This window comes from Macaca mulatta, chromosome 12, assembly GCF_049350105.2.
Source record: "Macaca mulatta isolate MMU2019108-1 chromosome 12, T2T-MMU8v2.0, whole genome shotgun sequence".
NCBI classification, from domain to species: Eukaryota; Metazoa; Chordata; class Mammalia; order Primates; family Cercopithecidae; genus Macaca; species Macaca mulatta.
This window is the reverse complement of record NC_133417.1, coordinates 24606081-24632138: the sequence shown is the minus strand read 5'-3', so window position 1 is coordinate 24632138 and position 26058 is coordinate 24606081. Positions and strand designations below refer to the sequence as shown.

At 39.6% G+C, this 26058-nt stretch overlaps 1 protein-coding gene across 4 annotated transcripts in view; it reads left to right on the top strand.

Moving 5' to 3' along the window:
- The window catches only part of NCKAP5 (NCK associated protein 5), a 983044-nt gene that overhangs the window by 649154 nt on the left and 307832 nt on the right, over positions 1-26058 (top strand). For all 4 annotated transcript variants that reach the window (XM_077956875.1, XM_028830652.2, XM_077956874.1 and 1 more), the window contains one exon: positions 9597-9684. In XM_077956875.1, coding sequence (XP_077813001.1) covers positions 9597-9684 — 88 coding nt within the window. The remainder of the gene's footprint in view (positions 1-9596; positions 9685-26058) is intronic.

Genomic DNA, 26058 nt, shown 5'->3' with positions numbered 1-26058 from the left:
GCCCTGGAGTGAATATGATGCAGTAATTCAAATTGGACTAGCATCTTTCGATCTGTTTATGAATGCTCTTGCATCTTCATGAGTGAATTAGAGCGCTGTGGTTTCTGTGCAGTGGTGTTATTCTTGCAAAATTTGTGCTGAATTAAAAATATATATCATCTAGGAAAGAAGTAAGAAACTCCAGGCCTCCAACATTTATCCAGAGTAAATTTCCGTTTCAATGCAGTTTTCAGTTCTGTTCACTGTAGATTTACTGTTCCTAACTATTGCAGCGAGGATAAGCAGAGATTGGGTTAAGAGCATCCAAGTCACAACCAACCTGGGGATTGTTCCTGCTTGCATGCTCAGGTGTGCTAGCTTCTAAGGGAGGAAATTCTCATTTCTAAGGAAACAAGTGGTGCAGTTGGGCAGAACCCAGTTCTACACCAGCAGTTTCCACATGAACAGTTTGCTCTTGGAATTGAAAATTAGTCAGCTTTCCTTTAGACTCCCAGACCTGAGGGAAGCTTTGCATTGCAATTAAAATGGGAAGGTAGGTTAGTTTGTTGAGGAAGGCAATGGAACTAGAATGAGAAACAGAAACTTAAAAGAAAATTATATGAGAGGCAATGCAAAGTATGTTCTTCATTAAGGTAATTGTCCTATTCTGTCTCTCCCAGGTAGGAGAGCAGTGGGCTGTCTTGGCAGAGATTAGTCTGCCAGGAGCCTGACACTGGTAAGGTGGGGATTGAATCTAGAACCTTTCCTCATTAAGGTACTGTTCTAAACACCATAGCTAATTAGCTGAGTTGAAACATATAGACATTCAATGTAACAAAAAGAACAGTTAGATATTTGGTTTGTTTTACTTCTGACCAAGGGACTTGCATCTTAGCTGCATGTGTCATAGCTGAAGACTTAGCCCCTTCAGTCTTGCTGGCATTTCTCACTGTCACTACTTCTCTTTGACTAGTCACATGCATATATAGGTCTATGGAAAGTGAAAATATAAAGACGCAGGGAACAAACGTGTAAAAAATCTACTAGGTTCATTCATTCACTCCACAAAGAATTTATCAAATATCTACCTGGTAACTAAGCTTTGCATAGTTCCTGTGGATAGCATAAGCGACAAGGCGGAGTCAGTGACCTCAAGAGGAGAGCTCAGAGTGTTAAGAAAACACAAAGGGAGGGTTCCTTAGGGAAAGAACAGGTCAAGGCTTGGCTCTGTATTTTCTGTGGCATTTGGGTGGAATTGAGAGTACCCAATGGCCAGGATATATATATTTCCATGTATAGCTGGTCTTAAATGCTTCAACAGGTAAATAACAGTTGTTATAATGCACAGTTGTTTCCACTTTTCCAAGGTTTCACTTTCTACAGTTTTAGTTACTTGAAGTTCAACCAGTTAAAAATTGGTGAGGATCGTACAATAGGATATTTTGAACAAGAAGGAGAGACCACATTTGCATAACTTTTATTACAGTGTGTTGTCATAATTATTCTATTTGATTATTAGTTGTTATTGTTGATCTCTTACTGTGTCTAATTTATACATTAAACTTTATCATAGACATGCATGTATAGGAAAAAGCAAAGTATATATAGTATCCAAGGTTTTAGATATTCACTGGGGGGATCTTGGAACATATCCCCCATGGCTAAGAAGACTTCTGTATCACTGTGCATAAAGCCTGGATCTGGAAGAATGTCGATCTAATTGGGAGAAAAGATTGACTAATGCAAGTACAGTCATCCCTCAGTTTCCATGGGGGATCCATTCCAGGATCCCCTCTCAGACACCAGAATCTGGGGATGCTCAGCTTTCTTATATAAAATGGCGTAATACCATATTTTCTTATAACCTACACACATCATCCTGTATACTTTGGATCATCTCAAGATTACTTTTAATACCTAATATGATGCCTACACTTCACTTCATTCATGTGGATTCAGTGTAATACTCAGTGCATGGCAAATTCAAGATTTGCTTTTTGGAACTTTGTGCAGTTTTTTTTTTCCTGAATATTTTCAATCTACAATTGGTCGAATCCACAGATGCAGAACTCACAGATACGAAGGGCTTAACTGTACAGCATTTGCAAGTAATAAGAACCCATCAATCCAGATGTTACCATGTGATAACAGTATAGCAGAAAATGTTGATACCCAGCCAAGTCAACGCCAGCGTGGTTTAAATACTTGAGTGAATGCTGATGTGGCACAGTAGAAAAAGATTCGAAGTTTGGAGTCAAACATTTCCAATACCAACTCTACTATTACTGGGAGTATCATCTTGAATGAGTTCCTTATTCTCATGGAACCTCAATGTACACATTTTTAAAAAATGAAATGACATATTTTTGATGCATTTCAAAGTAAGTCAACTGTAATCCCAACACTTTAGGAGGTTGAGACATGAGGCTCAGGAGTTCAAGGCCAGTCTGGGAAACATGGCAAAACCCTGTCTCTCCAAAAAATACAAAATTTAGCCAGGCATTGATGGTTCATGCCTGTAGTCCCAGCTATCTGGAGGCTGAGGAAATCACTTGAGCCTGGGAAGCGAAGGTTGCAGTGAGTCAAGATTGCACCACTGCAACCTTCCAGCCTAGGTGACAGAGTGAGACCCTGTCTCCAAAAAAAAAAAAAAAAAAAAAAAAATGTAAGTCGAAGGCATATTCCCAAGATGCACACATAGATCAATAACTGGAATTCCATATGTGTTGACAGTTCCCTTTTATTGATAAAATTTACATACAATGAAATGCATAAATCTTAAATATAACACTGGCTGAATTCCAACAAGTGCATATACCTGTGCAGTCCAAATCCCTATGGAGTTACGGAACATTACTCTCATCCCAGGAAGTTCCTTTATATCCTTCCCAGTCAATCCCTGCCACCACCCAAGGCAATTGCTATTCTTAAATTTTCCACTGTAGATTAAATTTGCCTAGAATAGAATTTCGTATAAATGGAATCATATAGTAGTTTGTCTTTTGTGTGTGGCTTCTTTCACTTAGCATAGTTTGTGAGATTCTTCAGTCTTGCTGCATGCATCAGTTATTCCTTTTGATTGCTGGTACATATTTCACCATAGGAAATGCATAGGATAGTTGTATGTTGACGGACACCTGTTTTGGATTTTTAAAATTAAAAACTTTAATTTAAAAATTTTAGAAATTCATCATAATAGACTAAGGTTAGGATTTAAACTAGGGCTTTGGACAAGAATTAATACTAGTCACATTGTGAAGGTTCAAGGAACAGACTAGTTTGGTTATATACAAATAAGTGAATTCTGTTTGTCTTGAACATCTAAGGTAAAGTATGCATAGATATTTAACCCTGCTACATAGGCATCCAATAAGAGGGAGCTAGTATTTTATTGCAAGTATTCCTTCTTTTCCAGCCAATATGGGAGTGGGCTGGTCCGCTTTGTTGTCATTGGCTCTAGAAGATGAGCATTGTTCTCTACATGGGGCTGTGTTGTGTCAGGGTTTCCTAGGAGGGAGGCCTCAGGTGAAGGAGGGGTGCTCCAGTGACCCCATTCCCCCTGCCTCTTTCTAATTTAACTGCAGCCTCTTTCTTGCTGTCATTAAATGAAGTTCAGTCATGGTGAGACCTTTTCTTAAATTGACACAGTTTCTCAAAGTGAGAAGATCGGGAGTCAAATACAGTGAAACACAAGGAAAAGCAATTTGCAAGTTTCAGCAGCAGCTCTTGACAAACTTCATGATATGGGGGAATCAAAGGGAATGTGATGGGCACTTCTTGCAGCCTCTCACCTGATTAGAAGAATATTAAGGACTGTTGAATAATTTCATGGTTAATTTCATTATTAAGTTGGCATTTCATTAATCAGCAAGTAAACATGTTAAAATATTTTCTAAAGACAAAATTTAATTTGGTTCAGCCTTCAGTTGAATGAGCCCTATCAGTTATCAGTGTGAGTTGGGGAGAATGGCTTCTTGAGTGGCTTCTTGTTTTCTGTTCTTTTCCATTTCTGTCAAAAATGAAGTTAGTCTCAATTGAATATCTGAATATACGGGTCAATAAGAACAATTTGGTATAATACTTGGATCAGTCCCTAGAGTGTCATTAATCAAAGCAGAGGGCTAGATTTTGGGTTGGGGTTGGAGGCAAGGCATGTGAAGAAGCCCACAGTCATTTACATGTTGGAATAAACAGCTTCTAATGTAGGTTGGAGCCATATTTTCCAACACCACTTTCATTATTGCATAAGTCAAGGTCTTCAAAATCCAATCCATATTCTCTGATTACAAAGAAGGCCTTTGATATTATCAAGTGTTGTCTTACCATGAAAGTCTTCAGGAAACCACTATGTTTTAACATTTTCTTTCAGAAGCATCTTCCTTTGGTGTCTAGACGGACTAGCTCTTGAGACACTGGAAACAGATCCAATGACAAGTATCCCAGTGGTCTGCACTTTAAAAGGAGGTCAATGACAAAGGTGGTCCTCTGGGAACCGGGAGAGAATTTAGTTAGAATGGCTTCCTGATCCTGCTCTTGGGTGCTTTTGAATTGTTACTCTTCTAATGCATTCGTTTTAATATGCTGTTTCCCTAATTTTCACTTAGTGCCCTTCTTAAGCGAGGTTTTTGCTTCTCCCAGAGGAAACACTATAATAAGAATTTATTGATTACATAATGTGTACCTTAAAAAATGGAATCTATTTTAATAAAATGAAATGCCTGCATTTATACCTAATGTTACCTGAGACATACTGTTTGCATATGTATTTAGTTTATTTCCTCTGGCTGTCCTAGGCGTTAACGTTTTAAAAATAGTTCACTTGATGTACGTTAGAATTTATTACAACTCATTAAGTATAATTTTGGTTTCTATATTTTTAGTTATGGCGGCTACTTGACCAATATTTAGGGGAAAAAAGGTCTTAGTTTCAGGTGGGAGAAGGAGATGGAGAGCTAGAAGACATGAGTTAAGGTGAGTGTTTAAGGATAAATTGCAACCAGCTATTTAATAAACAAACAAAACACACAAAACTCTGCCCAAGCCTGAACCGGAGGGAGGAATTGGCTTATTTCTTAATCATATTTGGGAGACAGATGGTGGAACTGTACTGTGCGCTGACTAGTAATGCAAACTTTCTTTCATTAGCTGTCGAAATAATAAAAAGAAGCAAAATGTCATTGGGCAGCAAACAACAATGGATGATGCTTCAGTCTTTGATTTTCAGGAAAATAGAGAAGTTTGTTAAATGAGAATTTTTTTAAAAAAAGATGTCATCAGGGAGTAAATAATGGCATATTCCTATCAAGTTTAAAACATTTTCTCTGTGACCAGATTCATAGAGGTTATAAAAAGATAGGACAACTTGATTTTTAGCAAGGGTTAGGATGGGGCCCTGTGACTCTGTTCCAAGACGTAGGAAGGAAATGTAGTTGGTTTTAATTAATCATAAAGTAGTGCCAGAAAAGTGTTTACCATATTACTAAGGGTTCTGAACTGCTCAAGATTGTTTTAACAATTTCCTGTCCACCCCCACTTTTTCCTGTTTTTTAAGTATAAAGCCAAGAAAAATGGGGGAAAGGTGAGTAGATGTTTTTCTTTTTGATTCAGCAACTTGTGTCTAGAGCCTGTAATTATATAGAAGAGATAATTCAGCAAGATATGCATTGAGACAGGATTGTGTTTTAACTTAGTAAAAAATAATATGATTTCATTTTAACCGAGTTCTATTTGGCCACTTTTAAGTCAGATGTTTATAAATGAATGCAATAAGGATTAAAAGAAGACATCCAGCTTCTGTGCTAAGATGGGAAGAAAGTAGACTAATATTTACAAAACCAGGAGACCAGGCCTTTATCTGCCAGGAACAAGCTGAGTGATCTTGGGCAAGTCTTAGGACCACTGTCATTACTTCCTTGTTTATGATAGTTCAGCAAACGTGATGGAAAATCTCATACCACTCAAGAGCTTGTTTACATAAAATGAAATAAAATATTAGCAATCGGTTCTGACCACTTATTATTTCAGAATTTGTGACTTCTTTGCACCGATTTTTTTTTTTTTCCCACATAAGCTTAGTTTTTCTCGTGCTCTCCCCAGGTCAGAAATGGTTGCCTTCTTGGGTTCAGCAACCAAAGTTGTTCGCCAAGATAACTCCTAGTCAGGAGTTAAGACTCTTACTCACTTAAAACCATTTCTCTGAATGTCAGTAAGGTCAAGTAGAAAGAGACTGCTGTATTTAGAGTCAGTAAAAATAGTTTCATACAAACTTCCTATCCAACTAACCACGATCCCTTAAGCAAACCATCCAACCTTTCTGTGCCTTAGGTTTCTCATCTACCCAATAGATAGAATGATTTTTTAAAAGTAGATTATAATGATGAACAGATGAGACAGTTCTTTGACAAGTTAAAAGTACTATTAAATTGAGTTATTATTAATAACATAAGATTTGTGAAAATATAGGGAACAGCTTCTGCTCTCTCAAGTGGTTACATGCCGAGGTGGCTTGTATAAATGTGTGGTCACAAATCATTTTTAGAGTACTCATAACCAGTGTCCACTATCTTCCTGAAAACCCAAATGAGTCCTTGTGTCATCCTCTGTGAAGGCAGAATTTCTCCAATTAATAATCTAGGTCTGGCCTGTCCCCGTGGTCTGCAGTTTCCTCACTCTGCTGTTGAGTAGTGATGTGCCATATTAGAAAGGTGGCATTCTGAACTGTCCTGTCCTGCTTACTGCAATGGCTTTCCCACATAAGCAGATTAACTGGTCTCCTAGAGCCCTTAATTTGTCATACGAGAAGCTCTTAGTAAGAGGGAGAAGCTGGATCAGCCTGCTATTCCTCAGAATTCTCTTCAACCAGTGTCATACTGAGTCACTAAAATACATGCTTCAAGATGGGACTGGAAAAGACAACCAGTTCAGGTTCTGGACAGAGAGCACTGTGTTCAGGGCATTGAGTTCAGGCTTCTTGCTCCCAAAGTTGGGTCTATGAATCTTCATGATGGGCCCCAATGACGAGGTCATCCAGACACAGTCTGAACATACAGGGTAAGTGTCTGGTATAGACTAACGAATTCATACTTTAAAAAAATGAATTAGCAAAGGATTTATATAAGAATGTCTACTGACATTGTATCTATTTTACCTACAATTGAGAGAGATACATTAGAAATACACGGCATAGTCCTGTACCAAATGATGTCATTTGTTCCAGAAGATAAGACTTGCATATACAAAATATTTGAGCATTAAAGTGATGGATTTTTAAGTGATAGAGTAAATGGTTTGAAGTATAGGGCTATAAGAATTCAAAGAAGCAGGAGATCAATGAGGAGATATCTTAGGAAGTGAAACTTAAGGTAAATTTGGAAAGAAGGATGAAATATAGGAAGATGAAAGTGAGGTGGCATTCTAAGAAGTATCACCAGCAGTAGCAAATGTCTGGAAATGGGAATGGGTGTGTTTCCTTTACTCTTTACTTCAGGGTAATGGGGGATCACTGCAGGTACACATTTAAAACAAAACAGGATTATAACATGTAATATATATTATAATTTGTAGAAACACTTGTAAATGTGTATAAAGAGGTATATGTACAGATGTTGTTTGAAATAATTTTGAAGTAATTTAAATTTCATAAGTAGGGGAATGCTTAAATGACTGACATTCTCAACATGACATACTAGGAAGCACATTCATGTGCCACATAATGATATTTGGTCAACCGTGGACTGGATGCAAAACAGTGTTCTCTTAAAACTATAATGGAGCTGAAAAATTCCTGTTGGCTGCTGACATCTTGATGATCCTGACCTTGCATAGACTAATGTGTTTGTTTGTGTGTTGCTTTTTAATAAAATAATGTAAAAAAAAATTTTGGGGGGATTTTTTGTGTTCTTTTGAGACAGAGTTTTGCTCTTGTCGCCCAGACTGGAGTGCAGTGGCATGATCTCAGCTCACTGCAAGCTCCGCCTCCCGGGTTCAAGTGATTCTTGTGCTACAGCCTGCAGAGTGGCTGGATTACAGACACCTGCCACCACACCCCAGCTAATTTTTGCATTTTTAGTAAAGATGGAGTTTCACCAGGTTGGCCAGGCTGCTCTTGAACTCCTGACCTCAGGTGATCCATCCACGTTGGCCTCCCAAAGTGTTGGGATTATTGGCATGACCCACCCAACCTGACCAAAAATATTTTGTTTGTTTGTTTGTTTGTTTTTAGATGGAGTCTCTTTCGCCCAGGCTGGAGTGCAGTGTTGCGATCTCAGCTCACTGCAAACTCCTCCTCCCAGGTTCAAGTGATTCTCCTGTCTCAGTCTTCCAAGTAGCTGAGATTTCAGGAGTTTGCCACGGCACCCAGCTAATTTTTGTATTTTTAGTAGCGATGGGGTTTCACTATATTGGTCAGGCTAGTCTCAAACTCCTGACCTCAGGTGACCTACCCACCTCGGCCTCCCAAAGTGCTGGGATTACAGGCGTGAGCCACCGTGCCCAGCCAAAAAATGTCTTTTAAAACAATTTTTAAAAAGCTTATATACTAAGGACATACAGGAAATATTTTATATAACTTATACATGTTTATGTTTTAAGATAAATGTCATTACAAGCATCGAGTTTTTTAAAAATTTAAAAGTTTATAAAGTAAAAATTTTAGTAAGCTGAGGTTAATATTGAAGAAAGAAAAATATTAAGTGCAGTGTGAATTTGCAGTGTTTAAAGCGTACAGTATCCATAGTGTGCAGTAATGTCCTGGGCCTTCACATTCAGTCACTCCTCACTGACTCACCCAGAGAAACTTCCAGTGCTGTGAGCTCTGTTCGTGGCAAGTGGCCTATACAGGTGCGCCATTTTAAGTCTTTTATATGGTATTTTTCCTGTACCTTTTCTGTATTTAGGTATCTTTAGATACACAAATACTATTGTTTTACAATTTTTCTACAGTGCTCAGGACATTAACGTTTTATACAGGTTTGTAGTCTAGGAGCAACAGGCAATACCATATAGCCTAGTTGTGTAGTAGGCTATCCCATCTGGGTTTATGTAAGTCCACTCTGTGTGGTTTGCACAATGACAAAATCACCTAATGATGCATTTCACCGTTTCTCAGAATGTATTCCTGTTATGAAGCAATGCATGACTGTCGTTGAGAAGAATGAAGGAAATCTTTATGTGCTGTCATAGAAAGACCATCACAGAAAGACTTGACAGTAGATTAATGGAAAGAAGGCATTCCTGTAATATTTGTTAACTTTGAAAATTGGTGTTTAAAAGTAAAAGTGGTTTTTCCGAGAAAATTGATGTGGTGATACTGTATCAAATTAAAAAGAAGTCATTGGAAATGAAGAGGGATATTGGGAGATAGGTGCATGAGTTTAGATGTCCAAGAACAAAGAGGGGGACCTGAATGGTAGAGAAAGAGAATGTAGAGTCATCCAAAAGAATGGTTGCAAAGGACTTCATGACAGATGATTAATAGAAGATGAAGGCGAGAGAAGAGAAAAGAGATTTCCAGGTTGAAGCTTGGGGAATACACATAGAAGAATGATTTCTACAACTTAAATGGATCCGTGTTAATTAGAAACCTTCTTTAAGAAATTCTTTGTATTTTTGTTTCTCAGGATGGAAGAAACAGTGCGAAATCTACTGCAGAGTCAAGGATCTCCAGAGCAGAAAAAAGAAGAAACTGTTAATATAATGGTCTATCAGGTACACCATGTTTATTATTCTTGGCTGGGTACTGGTCTGCTCGCTTTTCTTGTATTTCTCTAGATTTGTCCTCTCTAACCCAGAGATAAATAAAAGGCGTGTTCCAGACCCCAGTGCTAACAGCCACCTAGTCACCTCTGGTTTGAGGAATCATACACGTTTATTCCATTCATTCATTTCATAAACTCCTACTGTGAAACAGAGTGTAGATTTGATTCTAGGAAGATGCAAAAAATAAGTTTATGGTGAATGAGAGAGGCTTGTATAAGCATTGCAGTCTCTGTGGCCAGGAGTAAAAGAGAGCTGTGTACACCATTCTCTGGGAACACAGGAGTGAGAATGCCTCATCCTGGCTGAGGAGGTGAGGAGTAAATACTCGCCGGAAGTGTGGTATTTAAGGTAGGCCTGTGGAATACAGAACTCCGTGAAGGGCGTTTCAGGGAGAAGGGACACCTAGGTAAAGGTGCAGTGGTGTGAATCTTCACAGCAGGCTTGTGGAGAATAAGCAGCTCCAGATAATTAAGTAATGACCTGGAAATAAAAAGTTACAGTGAGGCTGAGAGTACAGGGAAGAGCTGGATGGGGTCTGCGGTATGTGCAGTTCTCCTGGGTCTGGCCTTGCACCTCAGGCAACAAGGAGTCTAAAGAGGTTCAAAGAGAGTAGCGGTCAGTGAGATAACAGGTCTTTGTCTTCTTCTGATAGCCCTTATCCCACTGTCCTTTAACACCAGCAAAGCTGCCAGGCCAGGAAGCAGGACTTCTAATCTGAGTATGGTCCAGGTTGCCTACATGGATGAGAAGGCTGTGGTATGGTGGAAAAGGGAAATACACTAGAAACAGCACAGACACTGTATATAGATGAATTTAGGACTTCTGCTGAAAATCACTTCAAATCACACATAGAGACCCAGCATCCACTGCACAATTGTGTATGAAAAGCTTTAAAAGGCAAGGACATTGGTGGAAATGTGAGGTCATCACTGGGCAGCCCTAGGTTTTTGCTGGCTAAAAAGCCAGTGGGTTTGAGAAAGCAAGCATAGGAACCCAGCTGATTAGCATAATGTGGTATTAGCTTACCTGAATTTGTGAGTTCAGGGCTCTGTAATATAACTGGTTGTGAAAAGGGATTGGGAAGAATATGTTAATACAAGTAAAAGCATCAAAGTAAGTTAAGAAATCTGGACATGATTAACCTTAAGAGGCTGTATCCTAAATTGTTGATTCTTGAAATCTACACAGGGCTACTTCAAGAAGGCAGTAAGAATTCTTTCCCATGTGCAATGAATAGAATGCAAAGAGTTGACTTAAGCTATCTCAAAAACCTAAAACTTTAACACCAGTGGGAATAGCAATAACCATACTGGCAGAGGTGAAGTAGGATTGTGTGTCTACGTCCATACCTACTGTAAATGTGTGATGGGCTCACACAATAAATCCTAGGAAGCCAATTGATATTATAGCTCAAACTATACCCATGTACCCAAATGGTTCTTTTTTTTTTTCCAGAGTAGTATGTTACGATGTGGGAGATTGTTCCGAATCCTGGTAGGATGAGGATATGGACTTCGGGATGACCGAAGAATCAGACAGCTTCATAAAGTTCATAATCAGTTAGCTTCATAAAAACAATGGAAAAATCACTAAGATCCATTTGTAGGGAAAGGGCTTAGATTCTTCTTGAGTGGGCAGTCTTGACAAAGGGAATGCGTGTTCAGCATTTCCTGATGTGTGGCCACCTAAAGTCAGGAAAAAAAAATTTCAGTCCTCCTAGCTCTGAATTCTTCCTAGATATTATATCTGCTTTGGTACAAAGTTGAGGTGTAAGTAAAAAATGGGACTCAATTCTGCATTGAATGGTTCGATGCAGCCTAAAAGGGTCATATGAATCTGTGAAGTAAATTATTTGTTCCCCATCACACATAACACCTGGCTTCATTAGAAATAAATAATCAGGCGTCACTCTTGGGCTATATCTGATTTCTTCACGGTGGATCTCCTTCATCCAGATTCATATTTTCTTTTGCTTATTCTCTTCTGAGCTCTTAAATAGTTATTAGCCAAATCTGTGGTGTAGACACTTAATATCATCAGCATTCATTTTGTGAAACTGGAAGTCGCTTAGAAAAACAGATATGCTTTAAGAAATGTGTTTTATAACTATTACCTCTCCATTACCCAGTCTATTTGTTTTGGGAAATTAACTCTTCCCTCTAGGGAGAAGACAGTCATTAACTTGAATTAATGCTACACGATAGGGATGTTTCAGTCATTCCTTTAATTGGCCTCAGGCTCCTTATCTATAAAATGGGAGAGGGAGGTGGGTTACATGACCTGTAAAGGTCACTGTACATTTAACAAACATTTCCTGAACTTCTTGTATGCACTAGGGACAGCCTTGTATCCTGGGCATTCAAGAAACGAGAAAAGAGAGAGGGAAGGTGATGCTGGGTGGCACCAAGTCCCAGGGAGAGCCCCTTCATCTCACAAATTCTATTATTCTAAATAAGGTTAATTGCAGCAAAATGGTTTATGCAAGATGTATGCGTGGTGATACTAGTGGAGCACATAGTTAACACCTCCCTGCGGCCAAATTCTGCGTTTCAGGCAAGAGCTGGGAAATTTATTGCTTCATAATATGGGTCGTCATTAGCACACCTGTCTCAGATTTTCCAACTTGCAAGATTTCTCTGAAAGGAGCCAGAGGCCCATGTAAAGCTTAGGCCCCTGGGAAAGCTGGAGTTACTTTCATTTTCCACTGTGGTGGAAGTGTTTGTTCTGAGTCTTTTATCATTGAGCTAATATAATAATAGCAGAGTAATAGCTTTCTGTGTTCCAGGCCCCTGCTAATTGCTTTGCATGCATTAAAGGTAGTCATATTTTGTTCAGGGGGTGTGTTCCCAAAGACCTTTCATAATCTGTTGCTTGTGTAATTTATAGCTTGCATAATTCAACATGGATTCTCTCAAAGGACAATGGGTGTTTTCTGTTCAGCAACTGAGACGGTCCCACTATGTGGTAATCAAAGGTTTACAGTTTACCAGCTTTGCCATTCCTGACCTTTTTTTTAATTGGGGAATTTGCATGATTTCAAGTTTTGTGCATGAATTGACATTAATCACATTTTCATGTGACCACAATTTCAAATTTACCTAGTTCAGAGCCCCATCAAATGTGACTAGACTGTAGCTCATTCAGTCTCTGCAACAGTTTTGTGCAGGAGGTGCTCTCACTATCCCTATCTTACAGATGTGGACATAGGCCCAGAGAGGTGAGTGCTTGCCTGAGGACGTACAACCAAGAAGTATCCTAGAAGGATTTTGAACCCTGCTCCATCTGATTGCACAGCATTAGCTCTTATGCTGAGGACTTCCAGAGAGATGACACGATAGGGCCCAAGTTAAATGATAGGGCTGCTTATTATCTATGCTGAGACCTGAACCTGAGCCTTTCCGCTTTCTATCTGTAGCCCTTTCCATTTATTCCTCTATTCATTTGCTCACTCATTCATTCAAAATGTCAGTTATTCATTTACTTTCTTATCTACATGTGTTAGTTTCCCATTGCTACTGTAACAAACTTGGTGGTCTAAAACAACACAATTTATTCTCGTATAATTCTGAATGTCAGAAGTCCAAAATAACAGTATTGGTCAGTCTATATTCTTTCTAGAGGCCTCCAGGGAGAATTGCTTATTTGCCTTTTGCAGAATCTAGCATTCCTTAGCTTGTGGCCCTTGCCTCTCTCTTTCCAGTCAATCTCTCCAGCCTCTGATTTCATCATCATATCTCATTTTCCTCTCTAGGGTCCCTCTTATAAGGACCCTGTGATGATATGGAGCCCAACTGGATAATTCATAAGAATTTCCTCATCTTGAGATCTTTAAGTTGATCAAATCTGCAAAAGTCCCTTTTGCCACATAAGGTAGCATATGCTCTCAGATTTCAGGGGCTGGGATGTGGACATGTTTTGAGGATAGGTTTTATTCTGTCACACTAAGTAGTACATGGTAACTTGACAGGCTGGAAATACCCAGAAGATACTGGTCTAAGTACCAGAGATGCAAAGATGCCTGACACAGGTCTTTTCCTGAAATGCTCAGTTTATAGGATGCTGGGGAGTAGGGAAGGAAGGTAGATAATCATATATATATTCAACAAAGTAATAGAAGCCAAAACAGAAGCTTACATACGTTCTGAGGGCACAAAGGAATGTGTCATGAAACCAACTGTTCTCCCTGGAGACTCTGCTTCCTAACTCAGGCTTATTTTTAATAGTCCACTTCTCTTTTAGTCTCTCTTGTCTCTTGAAATGGACATGAGAGTCATGAGCTTCCTCATGAGTTCCATGGGCTGCCTTTCTCAGAGCATCTTGTGTTCCCAGTGTTCTGGGACCATGTCTCATTGTCAGGGCACATATACTTGGTGCTTTACAGTTTGCAAAGCACTTATAGAACATGAATCTCAATGCTTTGTGCTTTACAGTTTGCAAAGCACTTATAAAACATGGATCTCAATGCTTGGTGCTTTACCGTTTGCAAAGCACTTATAGAACATGGATCTCAATGCTTGGTGCTTTACAGTTTGCAAAGCACTTATAGAACATGGATCTTAATGCTTGGTGCTTTGCAGTTTGCAAAGCACTTACACAACGTGGATCTTATTTCTTTCTTCCAACAGCCACTAAAAGAGGTATTTTCAGGCTCATTTTATGACAAAGCTCATAGAGGTCTCAAATCTTCAGGGACTGAGATGTGGGTATCTTTTTAGGATGAACTCACAAATGCCAAGTGGTAGAACTAGAAATTAATCACATATTTTCTATATGCAATACTTGAAATTAAACTAAGCAGTTATCTGTGGAATATTTTGATGGTGTGGTAGAAAGCAGGCACAGTCTAAAATCTCAGGTCACAAAGTCACTGTCTCAAACTCATTTAGAAATCCAAAGATAAATAAAAATAAACTGAGATACATTAACCAGCTATAAAATGTTCAATTCTCATTTCCCCTGCGTAAGTGACAAGCATATGAGTCATAGAAGTATTGTCATATGTGCAGGAAGGTGACATATGTCCCTAGGATAGACTCATTTTATTGGGGAGAATGGAAGACCTGAAAAGATTAACTTTAAGGAGCTCAAGGAAGGGAAAGCACCTCCCGGGTCCCTGCTGCTTTGTCTTTCCAGCTCATTCTCTCTAGGTGTTTTAGAATTTCATATGCGTCATGTTTTGTACTAGTGTCACTCATGCGCTATTTCATTTACTTAAGTAAATTGGGAAACTTATGTTAGAAAAAAATTACAATTAGATATGAAAGGGGGCAATTAAGCATAAAGAAAATAGAGCAACCCGTTGGAGAGGGGCATCATTCCATCACATTCATCTGCCAAAATATTTAAACATGGACAGCCTGAGTAAGATGCAAATAGTCACAGAACTAACGAAGGACTACCCCCTTTACAGGGCTCCTATGTCCATAGCTACCTTCTGCGCTTCTTCATTGTAGCCGCCATGCTTCCTCTTGTTCCTGCTTTTCTGTATGGAATATGAATTGAATCACATTAGCTAACTCATTTAGAAAGAAGGTGAATGGACAAGTGGAAACAGTAACTGGGGGGAAAAGGACCCAACTATGGATACAGCTTCTGCCACTACGAGGACTTATGGCCTCAGATGGTCACTTAAAGTCTCTGGGTTCTTTGTTTTTCATATTTTAAAAGAAAGGAATTTAGACTAAATTAGAGATTATAAATCTGAATGTCTTCAGTCATCGATTAGTATAAAGTAGGCCAGATATGAGAAAAATCAAGTACCCTCTAGGGGATTACATTCCATTTTTTTCACTTTTGATAAAGAAATAAATACAGAGCACTTTTTTCATTTGTTTTTTATTAATAGGCAAAAGCCTTGCTTTTGAAAACCATGCCATGGCAACCCACACCTGATTTAATGCTAGAAAAACAGGAGGGACTGGTGGGGACTATGGCAGGCTGGACAGCCTCTGTCTGGCCTGAGAGAAGCAGCCACAGCTCAGTGGCAGCAGATTCATTCAACCCAGAAACACACCAGTGCAGTAAGATGGCCACATGTTTCCAAAGATGATACGATTTCAAGTTTTATGGGAAATTTCTGAGTCTGTAAGTGATGCCTTTTTTTGTTTGTTTGCTTTTTTTGAGACGAAGTCTTGCTCTGTTGCCAGGCTGTAGTGCAGTGGCACGATCTCGGCTCACTGCAACCTCCGCCTCCTGGGTTCAAGCAATTCCCCTGCCTCAGCCTCCCAAGTAGCTGGGGCTACAGGTGTGCACCACCACGCTTGGCTAATTTTTTATATTTAAGTAGAGACAGGATTTTACCATGTTGGCCATGATGGTCTTGATCTCCTGACCTCGTGATCTGCCCACCTCGGCCTCCCAAAGTGCTGGGATTACATATGTAGAATGATCGAAACGTGTGCTAAACCAAGGGAAACCCTTAGAACAGAATGATAATTTCAAAGGTTTCCTCTTGCTCTTAGAACTCTGGGATTTTGGCACTACTCTTCCCAATGCTATAAGGCCTAGACTACATAAGGTATAGCATAGACCACTTATCTGACCTAATTAATACTATCCAACACTTATTGAGCACCTGCAATGTACCAGTCACTATACTTATCATTCTACATGTATGAACTCACTGAATTTTCATAAAATGCTATGAAATAGTTACTGTAATTTCACCTATTTTACAGAAGAGGAAACTGAGGCACAGAGAAATTAAATAGTTGGCCCAAAGTTACACATTGCCAATATTAGGTCACTCGAGATCCTTTGCACCCTTTTAATTAGCTGGGTAGACTGCCATAAAAATGGAGTGCTTGGTGAGTCATTGCCCCAGTGGAGAGCAGAGAGAGGTAAGTACAGTGATCAGCAAAATTTTAACGATGTCCAGGTTTTTGGTTCTTTCTACCTCTATCCCACCTTCTTAAAGAGTCCTGAGCTGTTGTGTTTTCCGGGCCCAGGTCTATTCTTTCCAAAGATGGTCTTTGTTCAGTCATCGATCCCTTAGTCTGCATCTAGAGCAATGTCATATGTTTCCCCAAGTTATTTCCAGTTACAGTGATCTAACTGAACATCATAATTACTTTTTCCTTAAATAATTCTTTAAACATACTCTTAGATGTAATTAAGCATGGGGAAAGAGGCCCTTTTCCAGTTATCCCTAAGTTTATCAATCATGAAATATATATCCAGTTCCTTTTATGGTATGTGGAAAGCACATGACATGGCCTGAGACCTTCCTCACTGAAGCCCAAGACTTGCCTGGCAGAGATATTATTTCACAGATTATAATTATTATCAGAGGTGGCAGGAGATTTTTGACTTTGAACTTTACCTTTGTTGTGCCAGACCCGTATTGACTTCAATAGGGATAGCACCATGTTCGAGAGGCCAAAGAAGACACCCAGAGCCAGTGGAGGAGACACAGGGTTTATTGAGGGAACTTACATACAGTGTGGTCCAGTGGCTGCAGGCTGGACGGGAGAACCACAACTGCTTGCAAAAAGCATGCAGTTTATATAGCATTTTCACTTAGCACCCTCCCCCTAGCAACCTCCACCTGGCAACTGTCATCTAACCCAAAAGAGAGAGCCTCGATCACCTGTCCTGCCTGCGTTCCATAGGATGGGTCATGGGTTCTGATGTTCCTCATTGATAAGGAATGAATCCCTGGATTGTCCACTCCTGGATTCATAAGCTTGGTACTCCAAACACATATTCTTCTTACACCGTAGGGTCATTCTCAGGGTATGCTTAAGTTATTGCTGTCAGGTGTGTCTGCCTTACATCCTCCTTCTTTCCTTATAATGATTTAAGTATACTTTAAGCAAACCCCAAAATTTAAATACACCAGAGAGAAAAGTTAGGGTTGAAAAATTACATTATTAAACTATCAATTACAAAAGATATCTCTTTTTAAAGAAAGCTCCTTTAAATAACAATATCTTTAGTATAAAATGTAAATTTTCCAAATTTCTAACATAATAGATTTTATTTTCATGAACGTATGTACACACAAGGCAAAATTGAAGTGTTTGTGGTTTTCAAAGAACTGGAAAGTTCCTAACTAGTTCATCGAAGCCCTGATTGAGTATCAGAATCACCTGAGGGACTTGCAACAGAATCTGCTCTATGGGCATCTCCTTAAACCTGCTGAGTTCAAATGATGCGGGCTGGTACTCTGCTTGGTTTTGTTGTTTCCAGTTTTGACAGAACATTTTGATTCCCCTTGTCCATAGATCTGTGCTGGGAATCAGTGCGGTACATCAACACCCATTCATTTCACCATAACCTTTTCCCTCATTTTGAAAAGGTTAAAATAGAGTTGAAGTGAAGTTCACAGCCCAAAGTGTTACTCCAGCACATGCTATATTCATCTATGCTGATTTTTTTTTCTTTTTTAATGGAGTCTCGCTCTGTCGCCCAGGCTGGAGTGCAGTGGTGCAATCTCCGCTCACTGCAAGCTCCACCTCCCGGGTTCACGCCATTCTCCTGCCTCAGCCTCCCGAGTAGCTGGGACTACAGGCGCCCGCCACCACGCCCGGCTAATTTTTTGTATTTTTTAGTAGAGACGAGGTTTCACCATGTTAGCCAGGATGGTCTCGATCTCCTGACCTCATGATCCTCCCACCTCAGCCTCCCAAAGTGCTGGGATTACAGGCGTGAGCCACCGCGCCTGGCCCATCTATACTGATTTTTATACACACAACACCTGCTTCAGTAAGTACCCTGGAAGTTAATCAGCGAAGAAAAGTGAACTCTTAAGAGAGCTCGATTGTAATTTTCAGAAGTTCTTTAGAAAGTGCTTCCTTACTTTTTCTTTCTTTTTTTTAGCCTTAACAAAATGTGGTAAACAAATGTAAATATGTAGATCGGCAGTGGTTACATTGAGTGAGTGAGTGCACACCAGTTGGGAAAAGAAATCTAAAATTCTGTTTGTTGATAGAGTGGCTAAGTCTCTGCACAGTTATTTATAACATCTTAATACATGATAGGGATATGAAGTATTTTTATTGAGAGCTTTTATTTATGTCTGTGGCCTATAATCTTGAGAAGTCTCAAGGGTTTTGGATTCTGCTTTAAGCAATTGGTCTTTTCTATGAATTGTTATGAACTTCGAATAGCTGCTAAAGTGGGTGATGGTGGTAAAGGGAGTATTTTTATTGTGTGTTAAGATTTAAAGGGCTGAAACTGTTCCTTGAGGAAGCAGGTTTCTTCCTTCCTCTTTTGTTTTAAGTGACATCCACTGTTCGTATAATAAGTTCAGATACAGAAGGCGGAATTTCTCAGAACCAAAGTGTGTGCTTAGATTCAGGTCAGTCAAAAATAATGTCTTTCAAACAAGATGAACCTCCCTTTTCTCTTTGATATTATTCTATAAGATGCTTTTTTTAATTTTACATCCTACGGAAATATTTCCCAGATATTCAGAAGTTTTCAAAACAGTCTCATTTGAGAGCACCTGCTGGCTAGCACACTAACTGAAGAGTATTTGTCTCATACATCCAAAGTCATGTTAAATACTTTGAAAGGAATAGAAGAGTTTTAAATAACATCACTAAGAGTTTAAATAGATACGTACATTCTTCTCTGGAATTTAAAATCCCTGGTTTGATGGGTTCTCACTCTACTTTCTTGTTCTCAATTTCTACCTAAATTCTGTGCTCAGACACAAATACTTTTCCTATTAGACGTTTTGACCCTGAACCGAGTTCTTACCAAGCAAAAGCAGAATATGGTCTCTTTGTTAAAACAAATATAACCTGTGAATAAAATGGTGCCCTGGAAAAGCACCTTCTCTTACTACAGGTGAGCTGGTTATTGCCAATGTACGTACCGGCTGTTTCCCCAGCTCATCTCGGCAGAGAGCCAGCCTTTATTTTGAATACCCAATATGTGTTTCAGGTCAGGAGGTTCTGTGGCTGCCATCCAAAAGATGTTGCCCTCTAGTAAGCGTGCAGCTTGAGCAAATACTTTGGGCACTCCAGATCATTAACCAGGCATATCAGTTATTTCCTGGTCTAGGAAACAAATGAATTTGAACAGAGCAAAATCACGATGATATCAGCCCTTGAACTTTGACCTTACTTTTATTCACTTGAGGCTAAAAAACTGTCTTTTCTGTTTTTAGAACTCGGCTTATTAATGCTTTGTGAAATGGAGAGAAAATAGGCTGTGAGAGAAATGTAGTTTTGGAATGAGGAAATAGTTAAGAAAGAAGTGGAACGGACCTGCTGGAAAAAAACATACACTTTCATTACTGAGATCTCTGCTATACGGTAACCTTTTAGCTATATTGTCCTTATTGATTCTGTCTGCACAGCGAGCACAGCATGGCAATGAAGAGAAATTGCCGGGTGTGAGGTGAAAGGAAAATGGTCTGGCCAGGGGTCTGCTGTTGGCATTTAAGCCATTGCAAGATTCAGGTGTTAATTGGCCTGACAGGCATATCTGAGGAGGCAGAACCACAACCTTTGTGGCTTAGAAGCTTGTGCCCGGGTCCTCTGGAGCAGTTTCTGAGTCTAGAAAGGTGGCCGTCTTCCCCTTTACAGCATTCAGTTGTAAGACAAAGGATTGGGCTGTGATTGGGGTTCACAACCCACCTGGGCCTCAACCCAGAACAATTCCATAGAGTCTCCAGCAGCTGAGACTGGGCCTTAGTATGTTTAAACATTTTCCCCAGGTGATGCAAATACCATTGCTATGACTGTGAGTATCAGTCAACTCCATGATCTTGAAGATCTTCTCTGGACAGCTCAACTCTGAGGAGGGGCACAGGGAGAAGATTCTTTTGTTAGACAGAGAGCGTGTCTCACTATGTTGTTCTGGCTGGTCTCGAACTCTTGGGCTCTAGCTGTCCTGCTGCTTCAGCCTCCAAGGTCGCTGAGATTCCATTTGTGAGGCACCATGCTTAGTTCTCGGTAGAATATTCTTAAGGAAGTTTGACTTACAGGTCGTGGGAGAATGTGGATGCTCAATGGAAGTTCAAAGAGTGTTTCTTCTTCCACTAATTATTTGCTGTGAGCTGGGAGGGATTAGATTTAGGCTATCTAATCCTAAATTACTTAAGGCCTGTGCCAGCTGTGGAACTATCCAGAGGTGCCTCCTGCACAGGACTTTGTCAGCTCCTAGGCCCTGAAAGCGTGGAGATAGTAGAGAAGTCTTTTGAAGTTGCCTCTGCCCTCTTGACTCCCATGTCAGTCTGTCAGCCATCCATTCGGACACAGAGGCAAACAATACTATTTCTTCTTTTCTCCACGCAATAGCTAGATTAACATAGGGAAGAAATAATCTGATGAAAGGGAAATTGTAGACCTTTTTTTAAATGAGTATCTCAATAGATGCAGAAAAAGCTTTCAATAATATCCCTCGTGATTAAAACAAAAACCCTGAGTAAACTAGGCATTGAAGGAACACACCTCAACATAATAAGAGCCATCTATGGCAGACCCATAGCCAACATCTCACTGAAAGGGCAAAAACTGGAAGCATCCCTTTGAGAACGCGAACAAGAAACGGATGCCCTCTCTCACTACTTTTACTCAGCATGGTACTGGAAGTCCTTGCCAGAGCAATTAGGCAAGATAAAGAACCAAAAGGTATCTGAACAGGAAAAGAAGTCATCAAACTATCTCTCTTCACTGATTATATGCTTCTATACCTAGGAAACACTAAGCACTCTGCCAAAAGACTCCTGGAACTGATAAATGACTTCAGTAAAATTTCAGGATACAAAATCAATGTACAAAAATCAGTAGCGTTTCTATACATCAGTAACAGTCAAGCCAAGTAAGAGCCAAATCAAGAATGCAATTCCATTTACAATGGTCGTAAAATACCTAGGAATACACCTAACCAAGGAGGTAGAAGATCTCCACAAGGAGAATTACAAAACACTGCCGAAAGAAATCAGAGATGACACAAACAACTGGAAAGACATCTCATGCTCATGGATCAGAAAAATCAATATTGTTAAAATGGCCATACTGCTCAAAGCAATTCACATATTCAATGCTATTCTTATCAAGCTACCAATATCACTTTTTATACAACTAGAAAAAAGTATTCTAAAATTCATATGGAATCAAAAAAGAGCCCAAATTGCCAAAGCAATCCTAAACTAGTTCACACTTTGGGAGGCTGAGGTGGAAGGATGCCTTGAGGTCAGGGTTCAAAACCATCTGGTCAACATAACAAGACATCATCTCTACAAAAGAAAAACAAATAAAAGGATTAGCCAGATATGGTGGCATGTACATATAGTCCTAGCTACAGAGGAGGCTGAGGCTGGAGAATCACTTGAGCCCAAGGCTTTGAGGCTGCAGTGAGCCATGATCACACCACTGTACTCCAGCTTGGGCAACAGCAAGAACAAAGCCAGAGGCATCATGTTACCCAACTTAAAATTATACTACAAAGCTACAGAAACCAAAACAGCGTACTGCTGTTACAAAAACAGACACATAGACCAATGGGATAGAATACAGAACCAAGAGATAAAGCCAGACACCCACAGAGAGCCATCTGATCAACAAAGTTGAAAAAAACAAGCAATGAGGAAAGGGCTCCCTGTTCAGTAAATGGTCCTGGGATAGCTGGCGAGCTGCATACAGAAGAATGAAATCGGAGCCCTACCTTTCCCCATATATAAAAATTAACTCAATATGTATTAAATATTTAAATATAAGACTGCAAACTAGAAGGATCCTAGAAGAAAACCTAGGAAACACCCCTCTGGACATTGGTCTTGTGAGAGAATCCATGACGAAGTCCTCAAAAGCAATGGTAACAAAAACAAAAATTGACAAGTGGAACCTAATTAAAGAATTTCTGCACAGCCAAAGAAACTATCAACAGAGTAAACAAACAGCCTCCAGTATGGGAGAAAATATTTGCAAACTACACATCCAACAAAAGTCTAATATCCAAAATCTATAAGGAACTTAAGCAAATGAGCAGACAAAAAACAACCCCATTTGAAAAAAAAAAATGGGCAAAAGATGGAAAGAAACAGATACTTCTCGAAAGAAGACATCCATGTAGCCAACAAACATGTGAAAAAAACATGCACTCAACATCCCTAATCATCAGAGAAATGCAAATCAAAACCACAATGAGCTACCATCTTACACCACTCAGAATGGCTGTTACTAAAAAGTCCAAAAACAGTAGATGCTGGCAAGACAGTGGAGAAAAGAGAGTGCTTATACACTGTTGGTGGGAATGTAAATTAGTTCAGCCACGGTGGAAAGCAGTTTGGAGATTTCTCAAAGAACTTAAAGCAGAACTACCATTGACTCAGCAATCCCATTATTGGGTATATACCCAAAAGAAAAGAAATTATTCTACCAAAAAGACACCATGTGCTCATATGTTCATTGCAGCACCATTCACAATAGCAAAGACACGCAGTCAACCTAAGTCCCTATCAATGGTGGTCTGGATAAAGAAAACGTTGTATATATACACCACAGAATACTACCCAGCCATTAAAAAAGAAAGAAATCATGTTCCTTGCAGCAACATGGATGCAGTTGGAAGCCATTATCCTACATTATCCTGTAATACAGGAACAGAATACCAAATACCACATGTTGTCACTTATAAGAAGGAGCTAGATAATGGGTAATCATGGACATAGATGTGGCAACAAAAGATACTGGAGACTCCCATAGGGGAAAGGGAGGGAGAGGGGCAAGGGTTGAAAAGCTGTAGCGTACATACTATGCTTGCTACCTAGGTGACAGGATCCGTCATACCCCTAACCTCAGCATCACGCAATATATCCAGGTAATAAATCTGCACATGTATCCCCTGGATCTAAAATAAAAGTTGAAATTATATTTTTTAAAAAGACTGCTATGAACTCCCAGCAGTCCCTCACATCCTAAAGACCACATGTATAAGAGGTGCTGGTTGGAGAATTTGTGAAGAGTAATTTAACTGAGAAAAAGTTTCAGGGAGAGGCAGATCTGGAAACAAATCCTAGCTTTCGCCTTCATTTGGTTTTGTCATTTTGGGCAACCTACTTAGCTGGAATTGCACTTTCCTCTTCTATGTAGTGGGTGTAATGAGGCTAAAGGGAAAGATTTCTGTTTTTCCAGTGATTCCCTAGATATAATTTCATTTAACAATCAGAAATAATGTATGATAGAGTGCATAGCACATTTTAAGTATTCAATAAACAGTAGATATTATCATTATTATACAGCTAATCCCCCATCTACTTATCTGTCCTTTCCCTTCACGTAGCCCAATTCTTCCTGCCTCACCTTACTGTACTTCTAGGGCCAGTGCCACAGATGTCTTTTGCAAGCCTAAAGTTTTAGCATTGGGGAAAATCATGAAGCTAGAAGAAATGTAGACACCTCAGGAGTGCCAAACCCAGGGTCAGATTCCTAGCCTGGAGAGGCCGTTTTGGTGCTGTCTTCTTCTACTGTACAATCTGTTGTCTCCATACTCCAGCTACCAGTGTTTTTCACTTAGATATGTTTTTCTGAAATCTCCTCCGTAAAGCATCATTCCAAGCAAAAGAAATTAAGATGACAAATTCATCTTAATTTCAGAGAGCATCATTCAGAAATTCAGAGAGCATCATTCACATATTAGTGTGAACCAGTTAATCTGAGGGTTTGCTGTATCAACCCATCTCAGAAAATGGGAATTTAGGACATCGTATTCGAAGGGGAAGGAGATAGGAAGGAGATAGGAAAATAATTTCCCTAAAGTGATTTAGGAGCTTGTAATCCTCTATAGTGATTGAATAAGTCTGGGTGAAACCTTAGACTTATTCAATAGATTAATTCCTAACAGTTCCCTGGGTGAACCTGGGGAAAGAGCTGTTAGGAATTAGCATAAGGATACAGAAATGAGGAAAAAAAACAAGTAAATGCAAATTACAAATTATAACCCTCATTTTATGGCTTGTCACTTGCCACATGCATGCAAAAAGAGAGAGAAACTGTGGATCCTCTCTGTCCTCCTTTCCCTCATGTTCTCAGGATCCAGACCTGAGGCTGGTATGTCTTAAGTCAACGTTGAGGGCCTGGCCTGCTGTCGCAGGGCTGCTCGCCACATGCCTTCTGTGGGATGCACCTAATGTCAAACCAGGTTCAAAGAGGCTTTGGGAACAAGCCTGTTGAATTGGGGTTTATGATGGCTTATATTTTCACTTAATTTGTTTAAACGAATAGCCAAGAATCTCATTCATGATGATTCCATTGTTTTGTAACAAACAGCTCTCAAGTTGCCACTAACAAACTTCTTATTACAAAATGTACAGGTGCTTTTTTCTGTGTTTTATTTGGTAGGTTTTCCACCTCAGCCCCTAATAAATTTTGTTCCACATTACATTAATAAATTAACACGGGAAACTCATTTCTCCCCATTAAGGCCAAGCCTATCCCTTGGTCTGAATTAATAAGCTTCTGCTATAAGTGATAATCTGAATACAATTCCTTTCCTGCTACAACCTTTTTTATTGTGCTTATAAAAATAATTTGTAAATACACCCTTAAGATATAAAATAGGCTATATTTCTCTTGGGTCACTATATTTAATTATTCTAACCCTACTGTTATTGTATTTTTCTTTTCTGTGCATTTTTATTACCTTTTTTTTTCTTCTGAGCTTTTGAACATCACCACTGGGGAAATGGTAGTGAAAATTGACACAGTCATAATAAATATGTGTTTTACAGTTTACAGGGTACTCTTGCAGCATCATCTCATTTGAACCTCATATTAACCTTTCGAAATAGAAAGGGCAGAAAGTGCAAGTTCACCTCTCTGGTGAAGAACCTGAGTTTGACACAGGCAGTTGACTTTCTCAGGTCATACAGTGAGTGAGGCTGCGAGTGGACTTGATCTTTTAATTCCAAGTCCCATTTCTTGGAAGCATGGCATTAATTACTTTCTACACCAGTGACTCTCAAATTTGACTGTGCCTTGGAATCATCCAGAGAGTTAAAAACAAAACAAAACAAAAACACTAATGTGCTGGTTCCACCCTAAGGATCCTGATTTAATCGGTCTGGGATGTGGCCTGGGCATGAGGATTTTTTAAATTTCCGCAGGACTATTCTAATATGCAGCCTGGGTTAAGAATCTTTATGGACTGGGCGCAGTGGCTCACACCTGTAATCGCAGCACTTTGGGAGGCTGAAACGGGTAGATTAGTTGAGTCCAGGAGTTCCAGACCAGCCTGGGCAACATGGTGAAACCCCGTCTCTACAAAAAATACCAAAAATTAGCTGAGTGTGGTGATGCATGCCTGTAGTCCCAGCTACCTGGGAGGCTGAGGTGGGAGGATCACCTGAGTCTGGGAGGTCCAGGCTGG